The sequence below is a fragment of the Vulpes vulpes genome, chromosome 1 (genome assembly GCF_048418805.1).
Source record: "Vulpes vulpes isolate BD-2025 chromosome 1, VulVul3, whole genome shotgun sequence".
In the NCBI taxonomy this organism is placed as follows: domain Eukaryota; kingdom Metazoa; phylum Chordata; class Mammalia; order Carnivora; family Canidae; genus Vulpes; species Vulpes vulpes.
This window is the reverse complement of record NC_132780.1, coordinates 108,901,818-108,929,745: the sequence shown is the minus strand read 5'-3', so window position 1 is coordinate 108,929,745 and position 27,928 is coordinate 108,901,818. Positions and strand designations below refer to the sequence as shown.

General features: G+C 36.6%; 1 protein-coding gene across 8 annotated transcripts in view; it reads left to right on the top strand.

The window, feature by feature from the left end:
- The window catches only part of CBLB (Cbl proto-oncogene B), a 217,111-nt gene that overhangs the window by 14,047 nt on the left and 175,136 nt on the right, over positions 1-27,928 (top strand). For all 8 annotated transcript variants that reach the window (XM_025989998.2, XM_025990002.2, XM_025989999.2 and 5 more), the window contains exon 3: positions 149-399. In XM_025989998.2, the coding sequence (XP_025845783.1) occupies positions 149-399 (251 nt within the window). The remainder of the gene's footprint in view (positions 1-148; positions 400-27,928) is intronic.

The window sequence follows — 27,928 nt, the reverse complement described above, 5'->3', positions numbered from 1 at the left end:
TCTTTGCAGATTGGAGATAATAGTTTTAAGATCAAAATGTATATTATGGAAAATGAAGAACCGGTACAGTTTGGTAAATTTCTTAACTTTTCTATGCAAGATATTATTGTGGTTCATATGAAAATATTTTATGTTTCTCTTTTTTTAGGTCAGACTGTGCCAAAATCCCAAGCTTCAGTTGAAAAATAGCCCACCATATATACTTGATATCTTACCTGATACATATCAGCATTTACGACTTATACTGAGTAAATATGATGACAACCAGAAACTTGCCCAACTCAGTGAGAATGAGTATTTTAAAATCTACATCGATAGTCTAATGAAAAAGTCAAAGCGGGCAATAAGACTCTTTAAAGAAGGCAAGGAGAGGATGTACGAAGAGCAGTCACAGGACAGGTAAGAGTGTTTCAGCTTTTATTGTTTTTAATGGTAAGGTTATATTTATGTGGCTTTTTGTTCACAGCATAAATATCCCCAAGTATTTGTTTCAGAAGAAATATTGCATTTCTATATTTACTTTTCACATTATTCAAGCCTTGTAGTTTTATTTAAATTTCTTTGTGATAAGAGCTACTTCATGAGGCACTGTTGTTGTTGTTTTTTTTTTTTTTAAGACTTTAGTTCTTAGAGCAGTTCTGGGTTTATAGAGAAATTACTCCAAAGTACAGAGTTCCCATTCCACGCCCCCACGCCCCCACCCCCCCACCAACATGCATTTCTTCTGTTATTAATATCTTGCCTAGTGTGGTACATTGATAAACCAATATTGATATAGTATTATTAACTGAAGCTTAAAGTTTATATTAGGATTCACTCTTTGTGTTGCACAGCTCTGTGGTTTTTAACAAATATATAATGTTGGGTATCTACCATTACAGCATCATATAGAATAATTTCACTGCCCCAAAAATGCCCTGTGCTCTGCTTATTTATTGCCCCTCTACTCCCCCACCGCCTCCCCTGCCCCACACTTTCTGAATCCCTGGCAACCCCTTGTCTTTTTACTCTCTTTATAGTTTTTCCTTTTTTAGAGTGTCATACAGTTGAAATCAAATAATATGTAACTTTTTCAGACTGGCTTCTTTCACTTAACTATGTGTTTAAAGTTCCCCCTTGTCTTTTTGTAGCTTGATAGTTCATTCTTTTTTTATTACTGAATAATACTCCATTGCATTGATGTACCACCATTTGTTTATCTGTTCATCTGTTGAAGGATATCTTGGTTGCTTCTGATTTTTGGCAGTTATGTATAAAGCTGCTATAAATATTTGTACACAGGTTTCTATGTGCACATAAGCTTTCAGTTCATTTGAATAAGTACCTAGGAGCAGGATTTCTGAGTCTAATGGTAATAAGCCTATAGTAGCTTTGTAAGAAACTCCCATACTCTCTTCCAAAGTGGCTGTATCGTTTCTGCATTCCTACCAGCAACAAATGAGAATTCCTGTTCCTTCCCATCCACCAGTATTTGATATTGGAGGGAGTGTCTTTAAGACACAGTCTTGATTGGATATGTGCATATGATGGATGTGGGTGGGAGATGACTCTTGATTCTCAGGGTTTGACTGCTGAGTGAGAAACTGAACAGGAGTGGCAAAGACATCAACTGAATCCTCACTTTACAGCCAGGATTCCAGATTTAGAGACTCCCCTTTAGGACTTATTCCCTTTTTTTAAAAATTTATTTATGATAGTCACAGAGAGAGAGAGAGGCAGAGACATAGGCAGAGGGAGAAGCAGGCTCCATGCACCGGGAGCCCAACGTGGGATTCGATCCCGGGTCTCCAAGATCGTGCCCTGGGCCAAAGGCAGGCGCTAAACCGCTGCACCACCCAGGGATCCCGAGACTCCCCTTTAAAGTTTGTTGTTTGGCTATTTCAATGTTACATTTCATGATCTATCTTAAATTAAGATATTAAATTAAGTGAAAGAAATTAGTTTTCCATTTCTTGGATATTTTAAATATATCTAGAATATTGACAGATGTCAATAGTATATTTACATTCCTAAATTTGAAAACAAATATTAGTTAAAATATATGATATTTTAACATAGGTAACCTGAATTTTAGTTTAAGACCCTTAATCTCTCTGGATTTTAGTTTCCTGACATATAAGGAAAACCTCCAGGGAACCTCTAATGTTTCTTTCGGGTCAAAAAAAAACTAGCCTCATGTAGTCTGATAAAGAATAGGGTTGTATAATAGCAAATTCACTTATATAAGTGTGTAGACTCAAAACTTGTCTGTAAATAATGGCCACAAAATACCCAGAATGAGTAAAGCCATCAAAATCAGAGAAAAACTCTCTGCCAAAATGTAAAATGGCATAAATGTTTACTTATTTATAATTTTTTCTCTAAATTAGTGATGAACTCTAATGTAATCATGAATGTCTACCCAATTATAACTGTGGGCTCATTGCTTAATATACTTGGATCACAGTGTACACATCTTGAGGGTGGTGAAATCTTGCAGTTGCCTTTTAGTTTTAATCCACTAAGAGTCTCTTCAGGACTGCTAAGAAGAATGTGAATCACCACATGGTATCAGAGTAGAGAAATATGATATTGTTTCAAGAATGGTATCAGAAGTAAAGTAGAGAAATATTATATTCTTTCAGAAATGACCAAGGTTATGGGGAAGCCAGCTGTTTATATTTAAAACTATGTTTTTACTTTGTAGGTCTACCAGTGATCTAGTTAAAATCAAGTTATTTTATAACTGTATTTATACTTCCTGCTCAAATTTAGTAGCCCTGAAATTCTTTATGAACCAGCAAAGGAATCCGTTTAATTTCACTTATTAAGATATCAGGTCAATGAGAAGGCTTATAGTTTCTCAGTCTAGGAATTTTTGAGTGGATACTCAAATGAGTGTTTTCATTGGATGTAGTCATATATGAGGTGGTAAACCTGTACCCCACTTTTATGACTTCTTTGGAAACCTGAAACATTTTCTAACCCAGTAGATGTCTTGTAATTACCATTCCATTTATAAATTTTGATATTTCTGGCTTTTTTGGGGAGAGTATCATGGGGAAATCTCTATAAATAATGGTTGCTTGTGGTAGATTTCCACAGATGATGATAGGTTGCATAATGCTGATGGATCATGTTGAGGTGACTATAAATTCTGTGTTTTAAGTGTCTAAGTAAATTTTGTCACTCTCCTAAATTCAACCCTAAGGCAAAGCTTATTAGTTTCTATGCTGGTATAGCATAATCCTAAATGAGTTTTATTCTCATTCCTGTTCCATTTTCTGATAGTGTTCTGTGACCAGCTCTTTTTATGCAGAACTTACATTTGATACATGTTTAATCAAAATTCGTAATAATGGACCATTCTTGGTACACCATACCAAGGACATAGATTTTGATTTATGTTTCTTTTGGTGGTAATCTATTTTTACACATCTACTTCTGGGTTTCCTTGGGGTTTTAAATGCAAACTGGGTCTAAAGTGTGCCATTGTACATGGAACTCTGGGACGTTTTGCTCTATAGAAAATAAAAGAATCTTCTTAGAATGTTCTTATGGTTCTTAGGCAACAAGGTATATTCTATTTGGTAGAATAGGTGACACCCTGATTACTGGGAATATTCTAAATTCTCTGAAAAATCTTTACTTCTGCACATAACGTCAGCAGGGACATTGGCATTATTAAGCTAAAAACTGAAGGGGGCAGATATAGGAGAAGTATTTGGAGTGATTTGGAGCTCCAGTGATTTGGAGCTCACTGACTATACCAGTATTGCCCCGAGTAATAATGTACTCTATTGAAGCAAACTCTGTACGTTGCTGGGTGAGTTCATGAATTAAAAAAGTTTAATGTTCCTGCTGTGTCAGGAATAAGGTTCTTTGTGGATTTGTTCTAAACATAAGGGCAAGTGGGAAAATTTCAGATATCAGCTTTGAATAAGCTCAGTTTTAATTGCTGAAATGTGAGTAGCCTGATTTTTTTTTTACAGCAATTTCACATGATTGTGACAAACACCATAAATAATAAATGAAGCAATATAGCAAATGGCATGCAATGTATTTTGTGTATAGGTGAGGGGTAGAAATATAAACATATTTATTTGCTAGCAAAATAGATATGGCTTTTCACTATGTGAAAGCCTCTTTGGGAATGGATGGAATGGTGATTTCTGGGGAGAGGCATGCTACGTGCTTTGCTTGACTTTTACAGTAAACCTCTTCTCTAGTATCGCTTCTCCCAAGTTTTTTTTTTTTTTTTTCTCTTCTCCTTCCTACAAACAGTTGAACCTCATACCAAGTTAGTGCACCTCCAGCTGAATGTCTAAACCATTCTGAATTAGTGTTATGGGGAGGAGTAGTTCATTGATTTCTGGCACACATAAGGTTTTCGTGTGTATGTGTGGGGTGGAAGTTGGGGATCATGGAGAGAAGGGACAATTTGTAGTCTCAAGCATAGAGGAGAGGTGAAACTTTTATCATCTGGCTTAAATTTTTAATGGCAAAATCAAAAATGAGTGTGAAGGTAGTTATAATCAAATGTAGAATTGACAGGAGGGGCCCTTCTTCAGAATGTGGATGCATAGTTTTATCAGTTGGCTGTGTCAGTAGTAAAATTTACTCTTTCATATAAAACATGTGCTGTTCACCTGCTCAGCAAGGCCTGGTTTGGGACTCTGTTTTAGAATACCCAGAGGGGATGGCCTAAGGATACTCAGATTTTCCATATTTCAGAGCTGCTTCAGTGAGCCAGAGTGCAACAACTAGTTTTCCCCTCCCACACACTGGTTTATAACCACTGAAACAAAACCAAAAGTTAACTGAGGTGGAAAAATAGCTCTGCATTTGATGACCTCTCAGTGAAGAAAAGAAAGGCTTTTAAAAAATTCATGCCAGAGAGTAATACATAGATGTTGTCTTCTTATTAATGTCATTTCAAAGCCCCTGCACCATTCCTTATGCACATGAATTGTAGAAAATCATAGTGTGCAATAGCTTGTATAAAATAGGCTTTCCAAGAAGATTTTTTTAAAAAGTATTTCAACATAGAAAAACTAGTCCTGGAAGATGCTAGCCTTTATTTAAAATCCTTCAGGAGTATCAGGCAAAAATCTTTCTCTCCACTGACCATTTTAACAAAGAAAAATGTATTACCTGCTACATTAATAAAGTGCTTTTCCTTATACAGGACTATAAATCACTATGCTCCCTGTTTATACCTGTGCTGTAATTTATGAGATAGTGTATCAAGGACAGTCTGGGACTGATATTTTAAAGATACATGGTTAAGTTAAAAGTTGAATAAAAAAATATCAGCAACAGCAATAACAGGAACAGTAAAACACAAAGCGGCAAACAAACCTACTTGACTTTCTTCAGACCACTGTATGCTGACATTGCTTTGGCCAAATCATAATGTATCAATTTAAATGTTTAAATTTGTATAAATGCAATTGATTGCGTCAGTCATGGAAGTAGTCATGAAATTCCTCCTGGATTTTCAGTTTAACCATATAAAGAGATCTACCTGTATGCATAATTTGGACTTTATGGAATAGTTTTCATGATGATTACTAGAATTTATAGGTTAATGGCCTTGTTTAAAATGCCACATTAAATTCAGCATTTTCTCCCAGGCAGCTCTGTATGTTACAAGAAGAAAATGAGGAAAGAGTGCTATTGAACAGTCTGATGCCATCTCTTCTCCAAGTGTTCTTTGTAGCCTTGGTTGGTTTCCTGACTCCAATCTCTGCTTTTCAGTCTTTACATTATTTTCTGGATGGCCACCATATTTTTTGGCTCAATCATATCAACATCATAAAACAAAGATGTAGTTTGTTTCAAACCAAAGGCTACTGTTGCTGTCAGTCTACTAAGTAATCTTTCAAATCCAGTAGTAGTTTCTAGTAAAAACACTGTTTTTGTTATTACAGCAATCATTTTCAGGAGAATTAGTCTTAGGGAAGTTATGTCTTTCTTGTATAAATAATTTGTACAGTATTGAATGTATTTCATATGTTTTATGAAATATCTGTTTAATGATAGATGAGAATGATTTATTCTCTTTTAAAAAGTAATCTGACATTAAAAAAATTAACCTAGTTTTTCTATTTCTCTCTTTCACTTTTTTTTTGTTGTTTATTAATGTTGCAAATTGTAGTGCTTTTGCATTTCATGAGGACAGTGGACAAGCTGCAAGTAGAAAAATATGATTTCTAAATCAAAATAGGTTACTAATCTTTTTTGAATGCAAGTGCTTTAGTATAAACATTCATTTGCTATTTAACTTTTCAACTTTTGCTTTCTGAGCATGTTTTTCTTATCCATAGAGAATAGATGAACTAAAGGATTAGTTTTTGATATTTTAAAATATGTAACTTGGATTGAGAGGACAAATAGTAGTCAACCCTTTTGAATAGCAGTGTCTGCCAGGTAGGAAATGGAATTTTCTTTAGAAAGCTTGGACATCTTCCTTTGATTGAGTTATCATAAACGAATAGAAAGTTTATTTAGTCTTGATAAGAGAATGCTTCCATTCATATTTTTTAAGCGTCTGAGAGATGTGAGTATACTTTTCTAAAGTTAGGAAATGAAGGGGTTATTTCTTAACACACTGTGAAAGGAGAGACCACAAGAAAGTTATTTAGACAAATGTTTTCAAAGTTAAACAAAGGGAGTCTGTTAGAGTGGGCAGGTGAGAGCTTGAAGAATCTTTGACTGTTAAGAACTTTATGACCAACTACATCTAATCTGCTTTTGCTAAGTAGATACAAAGTAATTTTCTTATTGATTTTCATGTAGGTGAAAAGTGAAAGGGGTTTTGCCAACAATTTCTCCTTTGGAGTGCATTTTTAAAATCCAAAGAAGTTACTAAGATATAATTTAAAGTTAAACCTGCTGTTTTTAAAAATTTTTAAATGTTTACATTTAATTCATTTTATTTATTTTATTTACTTTTTTCCTCCCCCAGCCCTGTTAATATCAAGCAGCCTCTAACTTCTGATTTATTAGCTTTTAAAAGCTTTATTGGAATTTATTTAAATTCCTTTCAAGTCAAATTATATATTATACCCATATGAAAATTTGATTTTAAAATTGGAGAATTTTTTTCTCCCCCTAGTTTAGAGCTTATTAAATGTTTACAAATTCCTGAGAACAATAAGCATCATATTCTAAGACAGTAAGCTAGCTCACAAGACTCAAGTGAACTTAGCTTTATGGTTGAATACCTTTTATGTTTTTCAGTCTTAAGGCAGCTTATTAAAATTGATGATTTCCTTTCAGTAAATATCTGGTGACATTCAAATTTGATAATTAAAATCCAAAAGCACTCAAGAAAGAATGCCTGTTTTTAGTTTCATAATAACCATACTCTCAACAAAGAAGGTTGATGAATGATGTCTTTGAAGGAGCAGATTTGTTATTTAGTTAAAGACAGCTCCTTTGGCAGTTTCTTAAAAAACTAAATTGAAGTCTGTTTATAAAACAGACAAGCTGCAGTAATAATCGTATAGCCTAAGGAATGCTTGGAAATTTAGCCCAAGAAGCACCTTTTTCTCCCCCTAGTGATTTAACAAAGTGGAGTTTCCCGGAATCCAAACAGATTAGCATCCAGCACTAATTGGGTAGGTCATAAAATAGTACTCATGTCTGACTGTTTTGAAATAAAGGGCTTCAGAAATATTCAGTTTTCTAAATCCATTTTTAATATTAATCTTTAGTCTCTTTAAGTGCACTGTTAGAACATTGAGTTCTTGTTTGAGTTTGCATTTATATATCAATTGTTTACAGATGCACAGGATACACATATGTGAGGGTATTACAGAAAGTACTCATTTATAGATTCAGGTCATAGAGATTGAGGCTGCTCAGTTTGGTAGGACCATAGAAGAAAAGATAATTTAGGTTTATTATTGAACTGTATTACTTTGAACATCTGATCATATGATTATGTAATCGTATGTAATCAAACATGTGCATGTGTTGGTTTCCTAGGATTGCCCTAAGAAAATGTTATGAGCTGAGTGGCTATAACAACAGTTTATGTTGTTTAAGTTGATTCTCTCACACTAATGTAGCCTGCAGTCTGAAATCAAGGTGTCAGCAAGGCTGTGCTCCTTCCGACTCTAGGGCAGGTGCTTCCAGGACCCTTTCAGTTTCAGTAGCTCCAAGCTTTCCTTGGCTTCTAGCAGCATAACTTTAATCTCTGCCTCTGTCTCACAGGGTGTTCTTGTCCCTCTGCATGTGTCCCCATTTCCCCCTTTTTACAAGAAAGAATACCAGTCACATTGGATCCGGGCCTTGCCTAATGACCTATCTTAACTTTATTACATCTACAAAGATCCTGTTTCCAAATATGGTCACATTTAAGGTAGGGTTGAGGTTAAGATTTCAATGGTCTTTTTTTGTTTGTTTGTTTTAGAGAAAGAGAGAGAGAGAGCGAGTTCAGGGGGTGCAAGTGTGGAGAAGGGAGAGAGAGAATCTGAAGTAGACTCCACACCAAGATCAAGCTCATTAATTTCTTGGTTAATTTTATGCTTATATTAAAAACATGGTATGATCTACACTTTCATCAATATATATAAATCAACATAAATGAATTTATAAGTACCTTGTTACAACAAATGTTCTTACTGATTTCAATGTTATGTCTCTCTTTAGAAATTATTAATACTATAGATTTGTATGATTAAAGGTTATAATACTAATAGCCCTGATTATCACTTGATTGAGATACCCTGTTTTACTCTTTTATTTTGTGATAAAAACTCTGAAGGATTAATTAAAATAGTTGATTATGGCTTACATCATTATTGTTAAATCTGTTCAGAAAGTTTTCTGTATTGCAAAAAAAAAAAAAAGTGTGAGGCGGGCTCCACATTGGTGGCACATAGAAGGCTATATCTTACATCCACTTGTGCCTTTAATATTAAGATGTAAAGTATTGTAAGTATGGATTTCAAATTAAAATTTTAGGGAATCAATTCAAAGATCTTTGTTTGAACAAGAGTAAATAATTGTTTCTAAAGTGGCATGTTGAATAGCTTAAACCAGGGGGTGGCAAACTATATAGAGTTAGATAGTAAATATTTTAGATTTTGCCACATGGTCTCTGGCAACTACTCAGTTGTACCTTTATAGTAGGAAAGCAGACATAGACCATATGTAAATGAATTGACATGGCTGTGTTCTAATAAAACTTTATTTACAAAAGCATGTGGTAGACTAAATTGGCTGTGGGCTGTAGTTTGCCAACTCTTGGCTTAAAGTACTTATCTCATTTTTGGACGCTAAAATTTTGAAAATGTTTCATCAACACGACCAAGTGTATAAGCTGCATGCATTAAAAATGTGTTTGGCGGGGCAGCCTGGGTGGCTCAGCGGTTTAGCACCGCCTTCAGTCCAGGGCCTGATCCTGGAGACCCAGGATCGAGTCCCACATCGGGCTCCCTGCATGGAGCCTGCTTCTCCCTCTGCCTGTGTCTGTGCCTTTCTCTCTGTCTGTCATGAATAAATAAAAATCTTAAAAAAAAAAATGTGTTTGGCTAAAAGTAGCAGTACCTGATCAACAATAGTTTACGAGTACAGGGATATATAAATTTCTCAATGATGCTGTCAGAGACTCAAGTTCTTTCTGGCTTTGTAGTCCCCTTCCTTGGTTGGGTTTGTTCTCATTCTAGTCACCTTGTGGTTGTAAAGTTTCTGCTGTGGTTTCATCTTTGTTAAGGCTACTAGACAGGAAAGAAGGGCAGGCCGGCACCACATATGTCCGTCCTCTTTTTATCATAGATCAAAAAGATGCCTGGGAGCTTTCTACCTGACTTGCTCCTTTCAGCAGATTTCTCTGAGGCCTTTTTAGGACGCCGAGTCTCCCCTTGCTGCAAAGGTGGCTGGTCTATTGATAATTTTAAATTTCAGTGTCCCTATTAGTTGAAAGGCAAGGGAGAAGGGAATTGGGAATGGGTATTCAGTCTACAGTGCCTGCCCAAATAGATAACCCAATATGCAGAGACGCAATGAATTTAGAAGTACTTTATTTATTTATTTATTTTTATTTATTCTTGAGAGATAGAAGGAGAGACAGAGCCAGAGACACAGGCAGAGCCAGAGCCAGAGACACAACACAGGCAGAGGGAGAAGCAGGCTCCATGCACCGGGAGCCCGATGTGGGATTCGATCCCGGGTCTCCAGGATCGCGCCCTGGGCCAAAGGCAGGCGCCAAACCGCTGCGCCACCCAGGGATCCCTAGAAGTACTTTAGAGTGTAATTTGGCTTTAGGGCTTAGTTCTTTAAAAGTATGTTGTCAAAAAAAAAAAAAAGTATATTGTCAAGAACTAATTTCAAAGGTATGTTGTCCAAAGGTATGTATGTATATATATATACACATATATATAGTCAAGAACTAATTTCAAAGGTAATCAGCCAAACTTCATAAATACTGACAGAAGACATAAGAATGGTTGGAGAAAGGGGGATCTCTGGGGGGCTCAGCGGTTTGACACCTGCCTTTGGCCCAGCGCATGATCCTGGAATCCCAGGATCAGGGGACTCTTGTCCATCCAGTGGGTTGCACCAGAGAAGAACCCCGAGCTTAAGGAACCTGCATCTTTTATAATGGGAGGTAAACTGGCCTGACCTTTGCACTGGAAGGAGACACTGGAGAGTAAATCTTGTTTTTGTTCCAGAAGGAGACACTGTTGCTGTCCTCCAAGGCCATTTGCTATAGAATGTCTCTGAAAGGACAGTCCCAAACAAAGGGTGTCAGTGTCTGTGTTCATAATGCATGCAGACATGTGAGAGACCCATGGACAATTTTCTCCTGAAAGGTGTATGTTCATTTCTTTCCTAGAAACCAGAATTGTGTCTTACAAAATTTGAATATCACCGAAGAATAAGATATTATGGTAATATTTCACGTTGTTAGTTGGACCAAAATCTTGGGTTCTGCTATATGTAATAAGTTGTGTATTATTAAATATCTAATATATATTTTAAGAATCTCATATGTATGAAATAATTGTGACATCCAGGACAATAGTGAAAACTTTTTAAGACTTTTCTATTCTTATCGGCTTTATAGGAAAAGTGGTATTTAAAAATAAAACAAGGGGGGGCACCTGGGTAGCTCAGTGGTTGAGTATCTTCCTTCGGCTCAGATTGTGATCCTGGGGTCCTGGGATCTAGTCCCGTATCGGACTTCCCGTGGGGATCCTGCTTCTCCCTCTGCCTATGTTTTTGCCTCTCTCTCTGTGTCTTTCATGAATAAATAAATAGAATCTTTAGAAAAAATAAAAATAAAAAAATAAAAAAAGGAACAAATTTACCAAGACAGTTTCATCTCAACCTCATTATCCTATAAAAGAGAAAACAATTTTTTTCTTTTTTTATTGAGTAATACCTCTTTTAAACCTTGACTACTGTAAACTTAGGTTTAGACACAAATAATTAAAAGCAAATACTTTGTTTCAGTGGTAAGGAAGATTGAAATTGTTTTATAAGAAATATGTTTTTTATCTTTGTCATCAATGACTACACCTCATGAATAGTTAGTATTCTAATTCCCTTTTCTGTTTGGAGAAGCCAACTTGATTGGAAGTTACATGACTTGACAAGAATTGTATATATTTACATGTGATGTATTTCTCCTCTCTTTTTCTTTCTTTTTTTTTTTTTTTTTTTTACATGTGATGTATTTCTAAATGATGACTCGTTACCAAGTTGGCATGTGTGAGCCTGCAACCATTGGCATCTGAAGGGTATCAGGATTGCAAACCTTTTCACCTTTATTTCAGGAGGACTCCTTTGAACAATTAGTACATTTTATACTTGTGAAAATAAGGTGTTTTCTTATCTTTATTAAATTAGTATTCTGTATGTCAAATGGTCAGTAAATGCAACTTTTGTTTTAATAAGACAGCTTATATTTGTTAGTTAAATTCAGGACTGTTTATTGAAAGCTTCATTTCATATGCCTTTTTGTGTGTGTTTTGTGTGTGTGTGTGTGAGAGAGAGAGAGAGAGGGAGGTGTGAGGGAGGGAGAGAAATGTTGCCTGAGAGAAAGAAAAATACTGCCTTTTATGCCTTTAATTTTCTAGATGAGCAGGGTATTTTTCTTTTTTTCCTTTAAGGAAGTTGGAAAGTTTAACTGAATTTTTTTTTCTGAACTTTTTTTTCTTAAAGTAAATTATTAGCTTATTTTACAGATGCTGCAAACATGTCAGTGATGGTTTTGTAAAGCAACTGAAGTTTGGAGTTGGCAATTCATCACAGTACTTTTGTAGTACTGATAAAGTACCCACTTTATCAGTATTTGGTAAACTGCAGCCTGTGGGCCAAACCTAGTCTGCTTTTCTTTCTGTAAATAAGATTTCAGGGGCACGTGGACATGCCCATTGTCTGGTTACAGTGGCTGAAGTGGGTAGCTGCCACAGATTATATGGCCCACAAAGCTGAAAAAAATTTGCTATCTGCGCCTGTAGTGACCAAGTTTACCAACCCCTGCACGACTGATCCAATCGCCTCTGGCAATCTGAGAAACTTGGTATTTTTAAAAGGAAACATTTTCCTCACTTTTCTTTTTTCCCCTGTTTCTGCCCATAATGCTTTATGAATTGCTGGCCATTGTAATCCTTTAGGGGCAATAAACTATTAATGACGGGGGCTGTCCGTGACCTAGGGCTGACGTTCTTAGAGACCTCCATTTCCAATCTTGTGGCAGTATTCTGGTGTATATAATTTTAAAGCACATAACATTTAAACCTTTCTTAATCAGAAATAAATAAATAAATAAATAAATAAATAAATAAATAAATAAATAAAAACCTTTCTTAGGTTTTTTTTTTTTTTTTTTTTTTTAGCACAAGATATGTTACTAGTGTGTTTGGTAGTCATCTATCTAGTGTCTTCACTACAAAGTCCATAGACCAGGGACCAGGTGCTGCATTCTCATCTTTTAGAATGTTAGATTGCAGTCCTTGACTTCGTACTGTACCTCTGTCCTTACCAGCTGGCCTCTGAGTTTCCATATTTTTAAAAGTGCCCTGGCTATGTTTGATGTCGTGCTTGTTCTCAGGGCCTCCCTGAGTGAGAGCACCTCACCTTCGATGTGCGGTTCCCAGGGACTACTGAGAGGGCGGAGGTGGACGAAGATCCTGGGTCTGACTCCTTTTATCACCACTGCAGGGCCCCACTCCCCGTCGTGTGACCTCCAATCCGGTTAGCTTCTCTACTCCCAGGTGTACCTTATTTTATTTTATTTTATTTATTTTATTTTATTTTATTTTATTTTATTTTATTTTATTTTATTTTGTTATTTTATTTTATTTTATGTTATTTATTTTATTATTTTATTTTATTATTTTATTTTTTATTTTTTATTTTTTTTAAAGATTTTATTTATCCATTCATAGAGACAAAGAGAGAGAGAGAGGCAGAGACACAGGCAGAGGGGGAGAAGCAGGCTCCGTGCAGGGAGCCTGATGTGGGACTCGATCCCGGGTCTCCAGGGTCACGCCCCAGGCTGCGGGGGGGTGCTAAACCGCTGCGTCACCAGGGCTGCCCTTTTCTTTCTTTCTTTTTTTTCTTCTTCTTTTTTTTTTTTTTTTAAAGATTGGTGTACCTCATTTTAAAGGATCCCCAGGAAAGAGAAGTTTGGTGAGGTCTTTGAAGGAATTTTGCTGGAAAAGAAGGATTGTAATGACCTTTTTAAGGTCATTGAAATGACCTTTCAAAATTCTTTTGAGAATTTACCTTGGTGTAGCCTTGTATCCTATCATTTTCCCCTCACATCTCCCGTTTGTGTGGATCCTTTCTAATTATTAATATAGCTAAAGCCCCCGCTTGGTCCCCACTCTCATCCGCTTCTTCTGATCACTCTTGCCAAAATGCCTCTTCCCCCATTTATCAAGGCCTTTCAGGTAGTGCTTAAATATACATTGTCAAATAGTCAAATATTACTGTCTTTTGTTAAAAGGATCATTTTAAATATTTCATTACCTCATCTTGAAAAAGTAAAGTTCTTCTCCTGTGTAATCTTTCACAGTATCGAGGATTGCTTCGTTGGCACTCATAACTCTGTCATTATTTTGGTGAACTTTTTTTTAAGATTTATTTATTTATTTGAGAGAGCACTTCAGTGATGATAAAGGCCTGAGATCCTAGAAACATTGAAAACATTACCCTGGAAAGTGTCCGGAGGCGTAATTTTTAGAATTTGTAAATGAGCTCTGAATATCAACTTCAGATTTAGCAATGAGTGCCATTGATTTTAGAGGTTAACAGTGTCCATAAGCATAGTAGTCACACCATTATTATTTATTGTAGATTACTTCTATTTTAAAACAGTTTTTGAAGTCTATGTGTACACAAAATATCTTTAATGCAGCAATATTTTTGGGTAAAGTTAGTGAAATTACTAAGGTTGGGGAGCATTTCTTTAATGGAGTGACCTTGTAGTTACTCTTAGCACCCATACGATAAAGCCCTTAAAACCCACAGCTTTACCATTCAGCCTGTTCCCACAAACTGCACATGGCAACAAGCCATGGCTCTCCTATTGACTTATTAGTTCTCCATCTGAGCTCTTATGAGTGTTTTCACTTCCTCTTATTCTGATTTCAACATTTCTTCAAAGACTGTTTTTGTTTCTGTGCTATATTGTATATATGACTCTGAATACACAGGCCTTTTCAGCAACTGGGGAATCCTCCAAAAATCTATGCTTTCGACATGAATAGTCCAGTTTCGTTTGTTATGTATTTTGCCAAAAGTACTTCATCCTCTTTATAGCTTGCTGTGCGGCAGACGGTAGTTACATCATTTCATGACTCTTCCGAGAGTGCCTAAGTATGTGTGCACCAATTTAAGAAGTCTTATTGTAGGAATCATCTTGCGTTCTTATGGATCGGATTCTCTGATACGAATAAAGATTTTCAAACTTGAAAATCAGTTTTCAGATTTTAGGTAAAATTCTTCTGTATTTATGTAAGGGCCATCTCTTTTTGCTTCCCTTTGTTTTACTCTTTTAAAAAAGATTTCTTTGTTATTTTGAGAGCCACCGAGAACATGCAGTGGGGAAGGGTGGAGGGAGAGGGAGAATCTTAAGCAGGCTCTGTGCTGAGTGTAGAGCCTGATTGGGGGTGGGGAGTCAATCTCCTGACCCATGAGATCATGACCTGCGCCAAAACCAAGGGTCAGATGCTCAACTGACTGAGCCAAAAAGGCAAGTTTGGATGGTTGAATCTGGTATTTCTGCCATATATACCGTCTGGGTTTTTTTGTTTGTTTGTTTTTATTTTTGTTTTTTGCATGAGGGTACTAGCTCTGAGGGACATCTGAGACATTTTGAATTTGTAGACAGGGCTTTTAAAGAAAGGAATTGCTGTTCTCTTACATCAACCATGCAGACTCAGAAGCAGACTTTAAAGGAAAACAGAGGCATGTGTGTTCTCACTGTGTATTATTGTTGCGCCCCCTCACATAGCTGTTAGGATTTGTCAGCAGTTTGTTTTGACTCACTATACCAAGGTGGGGGTGGTTTTGTGTGTTTTTGTAAGTTATCTAGTGTGGGATGTCAGTAATCTCAACTTTACCATTTTGATTGGCTGTGATCCATCCACTTCTTAGCCCATATTTTAGTCCTGAAACTTGCCCTAAAAGTATTTGCCAAATAGTTTTTCTCTTTCTGTAACAAAACCTGATTCTTAAGATATATGCCCTTTTTTTTTGGTTTCACATTGCCTTTGTGATATATTCATGGTATTTTCCTACACTAATTTGGGAACCTCCTTGAGTTACCCTTTTCAATTTCTCTTGATAGTTTTTCTTCCATAATAAAATTTAATTTTATTTATTATGTTGAGACTGGGAACACTCCTAAATCCACATCTCATTTCCTGGGAGGTGGTTTTAGACACATATAACCACAATAGATTGTTTTGATCAGGGATGAGGAAGTCTCTGTCTGAAGGAGAAGATAGGGCTCCTGAAATTGATTTAAATGGGTCTTCTGATTTCAGGAACCATTTATAAAGAGAAGGTGGTCTAGGCAGACATGTCTTGACCCTTTCACTGTGTTCTAAGAGAAATGGCACTCCAGGGAGTAATGGCACATGATGGTCCTGGCACATCGTTTACATGACTTTAAGGTGGGGGAGTAAAGCCTTAGATGAGACACAGAAGGCAAAGTGTTTTCCTTTAATCACCCAAAGTAACCATTACATTTAAAGGATAGTGTAAATGTCTTCTTGGGCCCCTGATAACTTTCCATTATGTAACTGCTTTTTATTTTCCTCACTATATATGCGGTATTATTCCAACAGCAAGTTAAGTTTTTCATTGTATGCATTTACCATAAATTGTCATTTATGTGGGATTAAAATAACTAGAATACTTTTAGCATTTTCAGTACTTGACATTTAGGAGAGAGACAGATGGCAAGTAAAGGTGAGGGCAGGACTTTATTTGCTGTATTACAATCTCAAACTACTGTAAATAATTTTAATTAGATGTTATTTTAGGAAGTTTCCAATTCACTGCAGGTCACTGAAGCTTGGACTGAAGCAGAATGTACACTGAGTGTTTTAGTAGATCAACACAATCTGCTGCATGTGGCTGAAAGTTCGTCTGGATCTAGTAGGTTACATTTTTAAGAGTGTAAAAATTTTACTAGATGGGTCCTGGTGTGCCTTAGAGCAAAACTATTTTTCTTCTTAATTTTTAATACTATTTTAAACTTCTAGTTGAAATTCAGAATCAAGTATGTTTGGTTTAAAGATTGAAAAGTTTCTTCTGATATTTTTCCTTTTTAGTAAGCTCATTTTTGTTTTTCTTCATGGTGATTATTTTCAATTTCCCACAGCTCTACCGAGGTTTTCTCACTGCGAGGTAGTAGTTGTTACACGTACTTCAAAATTCAGTTCTTCAGTTTTCAAAAAGAATTTCTGTGAAATAGGACTTCAAAGTTGTTGTTGTTGTGGTGGTGGTTGTTTTCAGATAGAAGCTAGTTTTAGAACTATTCATGGTACAGGAAAATAAAGCCTTCTCCAGTTATTCTTTGTGTATTTCTTTTCATCTATACAAATAATATGAAGATCTTGAAAAAAAAGAAACAAGTGCTTCTCACCATTAAAATAAAAATAAAGAGCCTAGAAATATGACTGGTACCATAGTTCATGGAGGTCAGTAAGTGATATATGCAAAAGGCAGTCTGTTCTTGAATTACAAAATATTGCATAGTCTGTACAGCTTACCAGCTCTGGTAATAGCATGTATTTGTAGTTGAATTAATGGACAAGAAAACTTCAAATGAAAAGTTCTATAGATGATTCTTTTCTCTCAAGATTACAGTATTTCTGAAGAATAGTCTCTCCTGATACGGCAGTAGTGAAGTTAAAATTGAAAAGCCACTTTCTTTAAATGTTATAAACTTAGAGAAGATAACATTAGAATTTTGAGAAAGACCTGTAGACACTGTGTGTTTTGTTTGGTTTTAACATGAGTCCTTTTTGTTTCTTTTTTCATTTTGGGTTTGTAATTAATTTACATAGTGAATTTTGTGCTAAAATTTGTTATAAATACAGTATGATACCGATATTATGTAGTCCTCTCCCCTCCTTAATTTTATTAATCTTCTGGATTCTCTTCAATTGCTAGAAATATATTTGTGTTTCCTTCAGCTCATTTGTTTAAGTAGCACTTAGCATTGTTTTATAGGAACAATACCACCTGCTGTGTACAAATGTATAAGAAGTAATTTCTTAGATTCTGAGTGAAAGTCCTAGAAATTTGCCATCAGGAAGTCTATTATACTATTGTATGTTATAGAATTTTAAGAACTATTCCTCCAGATGATGTCAATAGGGTAAAAGGAGTGCAGAGTCATGACATTCTTATTTGGGCTAGATCTTCCCCATGTAATCTGTCTTCTTATAATCAGAGTTACATCAGTCCTTAACAATTTATTTTTGAATTACTTGGCTCATTTGAATATGCAACTGGGAAATCTTGCTTGATACAGTTCTTAAGGAGGTAGAGTTAATTATGGTTTGCAGTGAAAGCCAAACAAAAAAAACCAAAACATCAGTAGTAAAACAGAGAGGGGCTATTTAATGGATGATTTGAGAGGGTCTGTTTATCCTGGACCTGAAAATCTTAAGATGTGGGAAAAAGAGTAACTTTTAGGTTTTTTTTTAATTAAAAGTTTTACATAATTATCAAGTTCTAATTCCTTTAGAATACTGGCGTTTAGTAACTGTTCAGCTGTCTTAGAGGAAACTGTTATAGAAAGCTCAGAATTTTCATTTTAAAAATTTTGCTGTTCCAGGATTAAAAATAAAAAAGCTGTGTCTCGAAATTATTCATTATTGTTGTCACTAGATTTAAGAGAGAAGCATATTTGATTTTTGAAATTTCTATGAATAATGAAATTTTTGAATTTTTAAGGAAAATGCCTAAGAATGTGGGCCTTCCTTTTTTTTCACATCAGGATTAAAATTGGACATTTATGAATGCAACACCTCTGGATACCGAAAACAAATCTTAACAGCATTTCTTATTCAGAAAACGAAAGTGATCATAAGCAGAACGAAAATGTCCTACTGATTGCTTGAAAACCACGAGTTGCAAAAAACGTAAAAGTCAGTGACTTTAGTCTTACATTCAGGTTTAAAAATTTGTCTTTAGTTTATACTGGTCATGGAAATTAATCAGCCCATTTGACCCAGAGCAAGGTATTTAGTCTACCTTCATTCTTCTCCTGGAAGGAAGACTCTGGAATGCCGTCCTGCACGGTCATGCCAAATGAGTCATTTTTCTTTGCTAGCCTCAAAAATTGGTTCTCCCCGTCCAGGGCCGATGGTTGAGATGAGGAGACTGCGATGGCTAGAACCCAGAGTCAGAACGCAACAAACACCACTGTTTATACACATGAGTGCTTTGTCATTCCTGGATCTCCGTTCCCTTTCTTTCCAGCCTCATCTCAAGACAAGCTCCCTCAGATTTTTGCTTCGGCCCCTCGTCTTTCAGTTTTTCAGGCTTTTGGGACCTCCACCTCTGCAGCTTCATCTGCCCAGAGGCTTTCGGAGCTGTTTCACGCTGATTCCTCCTTCAGGTTATAGCTTCAATGTCAGACCCTCGGAGGCACTTTCCTTGACCCATCACCCTAAGCTCTTCTGCGCTTTAGTTTCCCTACAATGCTCTGTTCTCTCCTCTCCAGATCCTGTTGTAGCTTATATAATCTTGCTTTGGTTTACCACTGCCCTCCTGGGGCCTGCTCCAAACCCTACACACAGTAGGTATGCAGTAAACACATCTGCCAGGCACAAGGGATGTCCTCAAATGCCAAGCTGTGTGCTATTTAAGGAGTCTCTCAAAACTTCTAGGCGTTCTTGAACCTATATATAGACAGAAGCTGTTGTTGGTTTGTTTTTGTTTTGTTCATTTTTCTTTATGGGGATGGAAGGAGAAATTTAATAGTTACTAAGCCAGAGAAATTTAATTAAATTGGGTTTACTAATCTTCTATGGTCCAGAGATACTTCTTTTAATCATCTGGGGATTTTATTTTCATGCGACATTGTAGAAAAGGATGAAAAGGACCTTGAAGCTGCATGCACGTTTCTTCCTGTTGACCCATAATTAGAACCAGTGTCTAGAATCTGTTTTAATATAGAACTAAAGAGCACAGAAACATCAGCATTACAAGTGAAACCGCTTGTCACATATTTAATTGTTTGTTGTCTGTCCTTTACTGCTTCAAATTAGCATATTTAAAAGTTTTACTGAGAAATACGAAATTGGAATCCGATGTGTCCATGTCATGTTTTTCTTCATGGAAAGTAAAGTAAAATTTCAAAATCCCTATAGCAAAGCTCATTGGGTAGTTTTAGTCGTAAGTTAATGAACATGATATTATGAATATATTAAGTACGGGAGTCCTTTGATACATGGCTCTCATCATGAAGCAGGTGAATAATACTCAGGCATTACTGCCTTCCTAAATGAATTACCATCCTCTGTTTTAATCATTATATCATGCATGATTATTTTTATGACAATTTTTCCAGTTGTATCAGCCTGAACTACTTGAACTAGCTTTTGGCTCTACCCTGCTTTTCTGAACTATATTCTCTAGCTCCATCCATTACTCAGTATCCCATACTACAGTATGTTCTCCATATAGTTTCATTTATTTAGTTCCCTTAATTTGAAATAATTTTAAAAATTACCACGTTACTCTCTTGCTTTCTCTTGAATAATTAAACTTTGCCTTACTTGTCTAATTCCTGGATTGTGCCAACATCTTTTCCACTTTGTTGCCTTTTCAAATACCTTTCCCTTCCTAAAAAGCTCTTCCCTTCACTTTTCATATTTTTAGAGGTTGAGGCAAAGATCTAAATGCACATGTCACCTCCTTTGATGGGTCTTCTTTGACTACCCTGAGATAAGTTGTCCCAATTAGTATTTTGAATGTTTGCTGATGTTTTCTTCTTTTCCCCAATTATGTCACTTTTCTTTCAATATATAATTGAAGTTCTAATTCTTGATACATTTTTCTCAGTTAATTAAGTGCTAGAAATTGAGTTTTCTGAGCTTTTGCTATTTGTCAAAACACTGTCATTGGTTGTGTGGAAACAGAGTTCAGTCTTGGTTCTTTGGATGTCTGATACCCAGTTGATGAAACTCACAACTGAGTTGTGACTGACTCCTCAGGACTCACAGAGGAGGATACCTGAATCCACCTGGGGGTCAGGGAAGATGTCTGGTGGGGAATTACATATGAGCTGAAGCTTGAGGGTTGAATAGCAGGGCAAAGGTATCATGGAAGATCTTTTAAAGAAATGGAGTGTACCTGTCTCGCTCAGGAGTATGTGAAAGCATATTGTGTTGGGGTTATGTGGTTTTGGGTACTAGAAGGGTGGGAGTTTGAGGATTAGGGTTTCTGTTTTTAGACTTCTCCTCTTTTGCTCTTCTGACTTTTCCACTATGCATATGATTATGTTTATGATGTGGGGATCATGTTTATGATGAAATTGAATTGTGGGGATATACAACTGGAAAAATTGTCATAAAAATAATCATAATGTTATGATTATGTTTTATTCCCATGGTGCATTGGGAATAAAAAGAAAGGAGGACACCTTGATAGTATACCATACAACTTCATATTTAAATGACAGTTTTGCATTTTGGATATTTCATGTGTGTGTTATTTTAAAGTTTGGTACTACTGATTTGTAGTTTTGGTGTTTCATTTGTTTTAAATGCTTTGTCCTAGACCATGTGCCATATGCACAATGGGCACTCAGTTAACACCTGAAGGAATTGATCAATTTTTGAGAAAAGAGTTTGATCTTTAATTTTGGTGACTTTTTTTCGTTGTGCCCGATTGAAGTTGCAGTAGACATTGTACTTCCCATTAGGCTCAGGAGATAATCAGATGTGTGTTATTTCTATACCCTACAATGGTTTTGTCTTTGAAATTATATAATCAGATATTTTCCTATCATATAATTTCAACTCTAAAATTTAATCTTAAAACTACAGGTTGTTGTTGTTGTTTTTAACAAACTGTTAGTGACAGAGGTGGTTTTTTAAAAGAAAAAAAACCATGTAGTTCTCATCTGTCTCCTGTCCCTCACAACAAAATCTGATCTTTCATATTATTATATGATGCTTCACAAAATTGATCCTGAATCAAAGTTACCAACACTTTCCCTAACAGAAGAAAGATATTCAGATTCTTGTATTACTGACTCAGGGGAAAGTATTACACACAGAGGAAAAGCCTTTGGTAGACAGTGTTGCTTCCTCTAGGAAATGAAGTACAAGGATCTAAATAACTGTCATACAAACAAGGGCCAACCTTATTAGGCAATTTTGGATACCTATTGAGTGGCTTTATTGCAAGATTTTTCCTACCATGGTTCTCCAGGATTTATCAAGTGGTTATGACACAGACAGTCTCATAAGTTGTTTTGATGTTGATAGCAGTGCATTATGGGGGAGGGATAGGAAGCACAGATTATAACTGTGCATTATTGCTTGCTTGCTTGCTTGCTTGCTTGCTTTCTTTCTCTCAAGAGGGAGAGAGAATCTGAAGCAGGCTCCACTCCCAATGTAGAGCCCTGCTCGGGGCTTGATCTCACAACCCTGAGATCATGGCATGAGTGGAAATCAAGAGGACATTTACCTGACTGAGTCACCAGGCACCCCAGCTCTTAATTCTTTGTTAACATCTAAAGCAGTAGAATTCCCAAGTAAGTGTTCAGGTGAAAATTGAGTCACATCCAATATGATTGTTGGGGTTCTTTAGTTTACATTTGTGCTAATTACATAGAACATGAGATAGTTCTTTAAATTAACAGTCAGTATTTGAAAACAGCACTTCAAATATTGTTATCAGGACTGTACTGTACTGAGTTCAGTTTTCAGTAGTAATAAATTAATTCCACTTCTTGTAATGACTTTCAGTAGCAGGAATTTATCTTGCAGAGAAATTTGTTAGCAATATGAAGAGATGTTTCCAAAATGATAATGTATCTTTAAAAAATTGTGATGTGCTAGGTGAAGTGATAGGGAATTTTATTTTTTATATTTTTAAAGAAATTTATTTATTTGAAAGAGAGAGCATGAGTGAGGTGGAGAGGGGCAGAGGGAGAGAATGAGACGCAGACTCCCCAGTGAGGTGGAGAGGGGCAGAGGGAGAGAATGAGAAGCAGACTCCCCACTGAGCAGGGAGCTCAATGCGGGGATCCATCTGAGGACCCTGAGATGTTGACTGGATGGGAGTCAGGCTCCAGCTGAGCCAGCCAGGCACCTGGTGAATAGGGAATTTTAGATTAAAGGGAATGCTAATTAGCTTTCAGAGGATTTTCTTTTTAGAGTCTTGGTTCATCCTAAAGAGAACTGGGGGAATTGTGGAGTGATGCAGGGCTAGGGATTACTGGAATCAGGTCTCATTCCAACAGGAGTAGAGGAGGACATAGAAAAATTTGACTTTAGAAGGAAATCTTCCATCTCATAAAGACTGGGACAGTTTTGTGTATAGGAGTTGATCTTCTGTCTTCACTGGGGGAAAACTATAAACAGTATTCATTACATTTATTTCACGTGTGTGTTTAATACTAGAGTGTTTATTTAGCCATAAACTACAAAACCAGATTGGAACAGTAATCTGTATTTCCTGATGTATACATACTTCATGAACTTTATAAAAATGATATATTTTTTTTAAAAGATTTTTTGTATTTGTTCATGAGACACAGGCAGAGGCAGAAGCAGGCCTCCTGCAGGGAGCCCGATGTGGGACTCGATCCCGGGACCCAGTATCACGCCCTGAGCCAAAGGCAGATGCTCAACCGCTGAGCCACCCAGGCGTCCCTATAAAAATGGTATTTTAAGATATTATTTTATTATTACATTACTGGACATTACAGTGTCTCTTTAGCGGTTATGACATGAAGGGGATAGAAGGTTAAAAAAAATTGTTAAATTGTTTTTTACTTTCAGAAAGGACTTGTAACTTAAAAATAATTGCAGCAGGTTGGACATGTTAAATGTTCTGGTCTAGAAATGTGGCATAGAATTTCCCTAGAAGCTTCTGTTCCATTGTGGTTGAAGTGTTTTCTCACCTTTTTAGACTACTTCATTACTGCTGAGGTAGGTGATACTTTGAGATGTGCCAAGAGAAAGTTGTGTAAAACTTCCTTTGACCTTTTCTATGCTAAAGGCTAAGTGAGATGCCTTAGACCTGCTGATTACTTTAAAAATCAAGTAGATTGTGTTCAGATAAGTAAGTTTACTTATTAAAATACTTCCGTAAATATTTCATATATAATCTTCTCTCTCTTGTAAATTTATCATTTAAAAAATGGTAGTATTTTGCCCCAAGGTTAAGAGCATTATCATGGAACATTTTGGTACGTATGTATTTGTTTATTATTTATTACTCCGTGCTAAAAATATTTGAGACTAAAATGCAAAAATGATTCATTTTAGTGTTTTAAAAAATATTCAGGGTTCCACAAAATCCTATCTTTAATGTGTCTTGACTTGTATCTTCATATTTTCTCCTTTAAGGAAAGATGATCTGACTTGGCTTAATCCACTCCATGAAAAACTGCATTTATATCTGGTGGAAGTCATTTTGTAGTCTCCATTGTAGTCTCCGTATTGAAGATTAGTAATTGGCCCCAGATTCCTTTGGCTCCTTTTTGATCATACTATGTTCTTCCAGTGGGATCGGCTCATAGCAGAGTGTTTCAGGGGCCCTCGTGGAGCTGATGTAGTCTTGTGAGTAAGTTCTGACTAATGGGATATGAGTAGAAGTGAGGTGCGCAGCTCCTAGATCAGGCCTCTGGAGGGAGGCCACACACCCTCCCACCTCTTTTCCTGCTCCCTTCCTGTTGGCTAGAACGTGAAGATGCTTATGAGTCATGTTGCACCACGTGGAGGGGAGTGGTGACATGGAAGTGGCGCAAGTGCAAGGCAGGAGGAGCCTTGGTCATTGACCATTTTGTAGAGTAAAACTGCTGTACGTGTAGGTGAGAGGGACATCATCATCAGCACGCACCACTATTATTCTGTGTCTCCGTCACATATGGGCCAAAACTGTGTGCTAGAACCCACCACTGTGCTGAAAGCACTAACCATTTCTGCTACCATTTTTTGAGATTTAAGTTTCAAATTGTCTGATAGTCATAAGTGAAGGCATGGCCATAGGAAATAAAACTTTATTAACTGTGCCTTGTTTAGCCAAAAGTAAGCACTGAATCCATGCCAATGAGACTCTTTAACATTACATTGTTGTGAATTATATATTACACTTATTCTGTTATTCTATTTTGTGACTATCCCTGTCAGATTTCATGACCCATTGAGAATTTAAGCAGATATTATCTGTTGATGGCCCAGATTTCCTTTATTTGTAGTCTTTGTGTCTGCTCTCCAGTATCTCCCTTAATCTGCATCCCCCACATCTTTCTCCTCCCCTTCTACCTTTGGCCAGGGTCCGAGGCGCTCTGGCCCAGCTCTGGCGGGCCAGCTCTCCGGAGTCCTAGGACCTTAATACAGACCAGGTGCCTGGCCTTATTCCTGAATACGCACACTGGTGAAATTCAGTTACTTGCTTAGGGAGATTGTGGGCTTACATTATAATGAATGGAAAAATGTTCTGTGCTTTGCAACCTTTTAGACTTAAGTAATAACACTTACAAGAAATTATGAATGTTAAAGGAACCAAGTTCTGTGTGGGAGAAGAGTACTAGGAAAAAAAAGTTTCATAATGAGTGAGAAATTTTCAGAAAGCATTGTTTAGTTTTCAGTCCAAAAGGCAACTTACATCATCACACTGGGGATGGGATAGAGCTTCACTGAATGATGTGGTTTGCTCCCAAAGTTGTTCAGTTATGTTTCATTATATTGAAATCATCAGCTCCTGCAGAATCATTGTAAATTATGTGTGAAGCTCTAAGTGGGGAAGTTGAAAGAAGGGCAGTGTTAAATTACAAGAACAACGCACATGCTGCTCTTGGTGTCCTTTCTACGTTCTCTATTTGTGGCTGTGCCAAATTCCATCACATTCTGTATGCACAGTATAATTGCGTGCGGACACCAGGCATCTTGCATTTTAAAGAAAGCTAGGGAATGGCCAAGAACTTCCTTGCCTGTGGTTCACCCTCACCTTAAGTTTCATTTGATATGTGCATGGAAAAGGAGAAGGAACATACCTTCCTTATCAATGTAGAAAACCTTCTAGCGGCAGAGTCTATATTCTGATCCTTGGAGCGATGTTGCAAGTCTCCTGTTTCACTGGAGCCACCTGTGTATCATTACTCTTCTGTTTACTTTCGAAAAATTTTCCTGTCAATACTTCCCCAATCTTCTGACTCCTGTAGCAGGCACAGCCTTACAGATGTCGATATTAGTCTTCATAGTGTTCACCAGCATTTGAAGGGAACTTTTCTGTAGTCTTTTTGCACTCCAGATGTTATCTTCATTCTAGGCAGCTGTAATTCTTGCCTTACTGACTTCACTGTCGGGGACTCTTACCTTTATTCCACTCAGCCCTGTGTTATCCCTGGCCACGTCATGCTACCCTTTGGAATCCTTAATTCCAAAATGTCGTTCTGCAAATGCAGCCTCATTCCTTCTACCCCTCATATTTCCTTATACTCATGAAATCCACTCTTAAATGTCATGGGTATTCCCTGTTATACCCACTCCATTCTTCTGGTCCCTTGATTTTCTTTAGGCTTCACTGATTTCTATACCCAGCTTGGATCCCATTAATCATTTATCAGACAGTTAAGAGTTCAAACTGTAGCTCTCCTAGTTACTACTGGTAATTTAGGTAATTTACCTTACTTTTCCACCTCTCAGCGTCTTTACTCTTAAGCAAGCTATTATAATATCCACCTAGTGGCAAGGTTGAGAGTATATAGGAAAACATTGGTTAACCGCCTAATATAGTTCAAGACAATTAGTGGTTATTAAATTACTGTGAGCTGTTTTTACCTTTAATATGATTTGAGAGAATGATAAAAGATGATGAAAAGGTGAATGAAGTCGGCGACAAAGTAAGGGAGGGTTAAGGAATGTAGATTTGATTTTACAGAAGCTGAGGAGAGACATTGTGGGTTCCTCAGAGAAGTGGCACTATTTAAATAATGCACGTGAAAGGTGATTCAGTTACACAGTTTATTGATGGTGGTAAATGCTAGAGAACAGAGTAGGAAATTTGTTGGATTATATACTGAAGCTATCGTGTTCCCAGGTTAGCACGTCTCATTGCTTATTTTATCTCTTTTTAATGTCGATCATGTTTTATATTGTTATATTTCGTACCACATGGTTTTATTACTTCTTTATGAATGACTTAATAGAGAAAATTTTATGTATATAGTAAATGTGAGTTCATTTCTTTGGTCAAGGAGATAATGGATTTCTTTTGAAGTATCTACTATGTTGTTGCCTATTAGAGTCGTGCAGTGAACTTGAATCTGCATAAACTAAATAGGAGACGTGTCATATTGGAACGTCTTTATTTAGAAATCCAAGATGCTTGGCTTTAAATTTCCAGAGCATTTGGATTTGTTGTTTCGGCACTTAATTAGAACAATATTCTCAAGATTTTAAACCTTATTAAATCGATTTTGCATAATATCTGTGAATTTATATGCTATCACAATACTCTCAAATAGGCCATTCAGATTTCAAATGAAATATGAGTGAAAAAGATTGGGGTTCACTTGATGATATAGTGCATTGTTTACTATACTAGAAAGTGAATGCTTAACATCAGCCTAGGATGTTGCTAGGCTTTTTAAAATGACTGCCTTCATACCTTTGCATCAGGGACAGTCAGTCAGAAGCAGGTAAGAATTTCAACTACTGGTAAACTGCTTTGTACCTTTAAAACAATTTAATGAGACGTTGTTTTTAACCTGAAAACTGAGGCAAGAGACACATGGCAGTAAAATCTGCTATTGTTAGTTTACGTTAGTCTCCAATTTTTATTAATTCATGTATTTATTCACTGGTTCCTTCAATGTGATTTGTTGAGCACTGGCTCTGTCCAGGCCCCGTTTTAGCCATGCAGGGTAATTATCAGTTATTGAACTTGAACCCTCTTTCATGTGTATTAGAGCATGGACAGAAAATATCGGGAAAACTAAACACTGTGTACATTTTACTTTGAATGCTTTTTTTCCTTCTCGTCTTTGTTGTCTTCCTCCCCTTCCCCTTTCTATCTTTGTTACTCCCCGCCCCAGCTCAGCATTCCAGGAGATGAGGAGGTGGGAATTTGGAGTGGAAGATTGGTTAAAGGGAATGGTTTTCCCACCATGGGTTTAAATCATGGCACAGTGTCTCATAGGACATTAGCTGCAAATCCGTGAAAGGGGAGATGGCTGTGACCAGATTGATGCCTTCATGCCATCTATCGAGGGCCC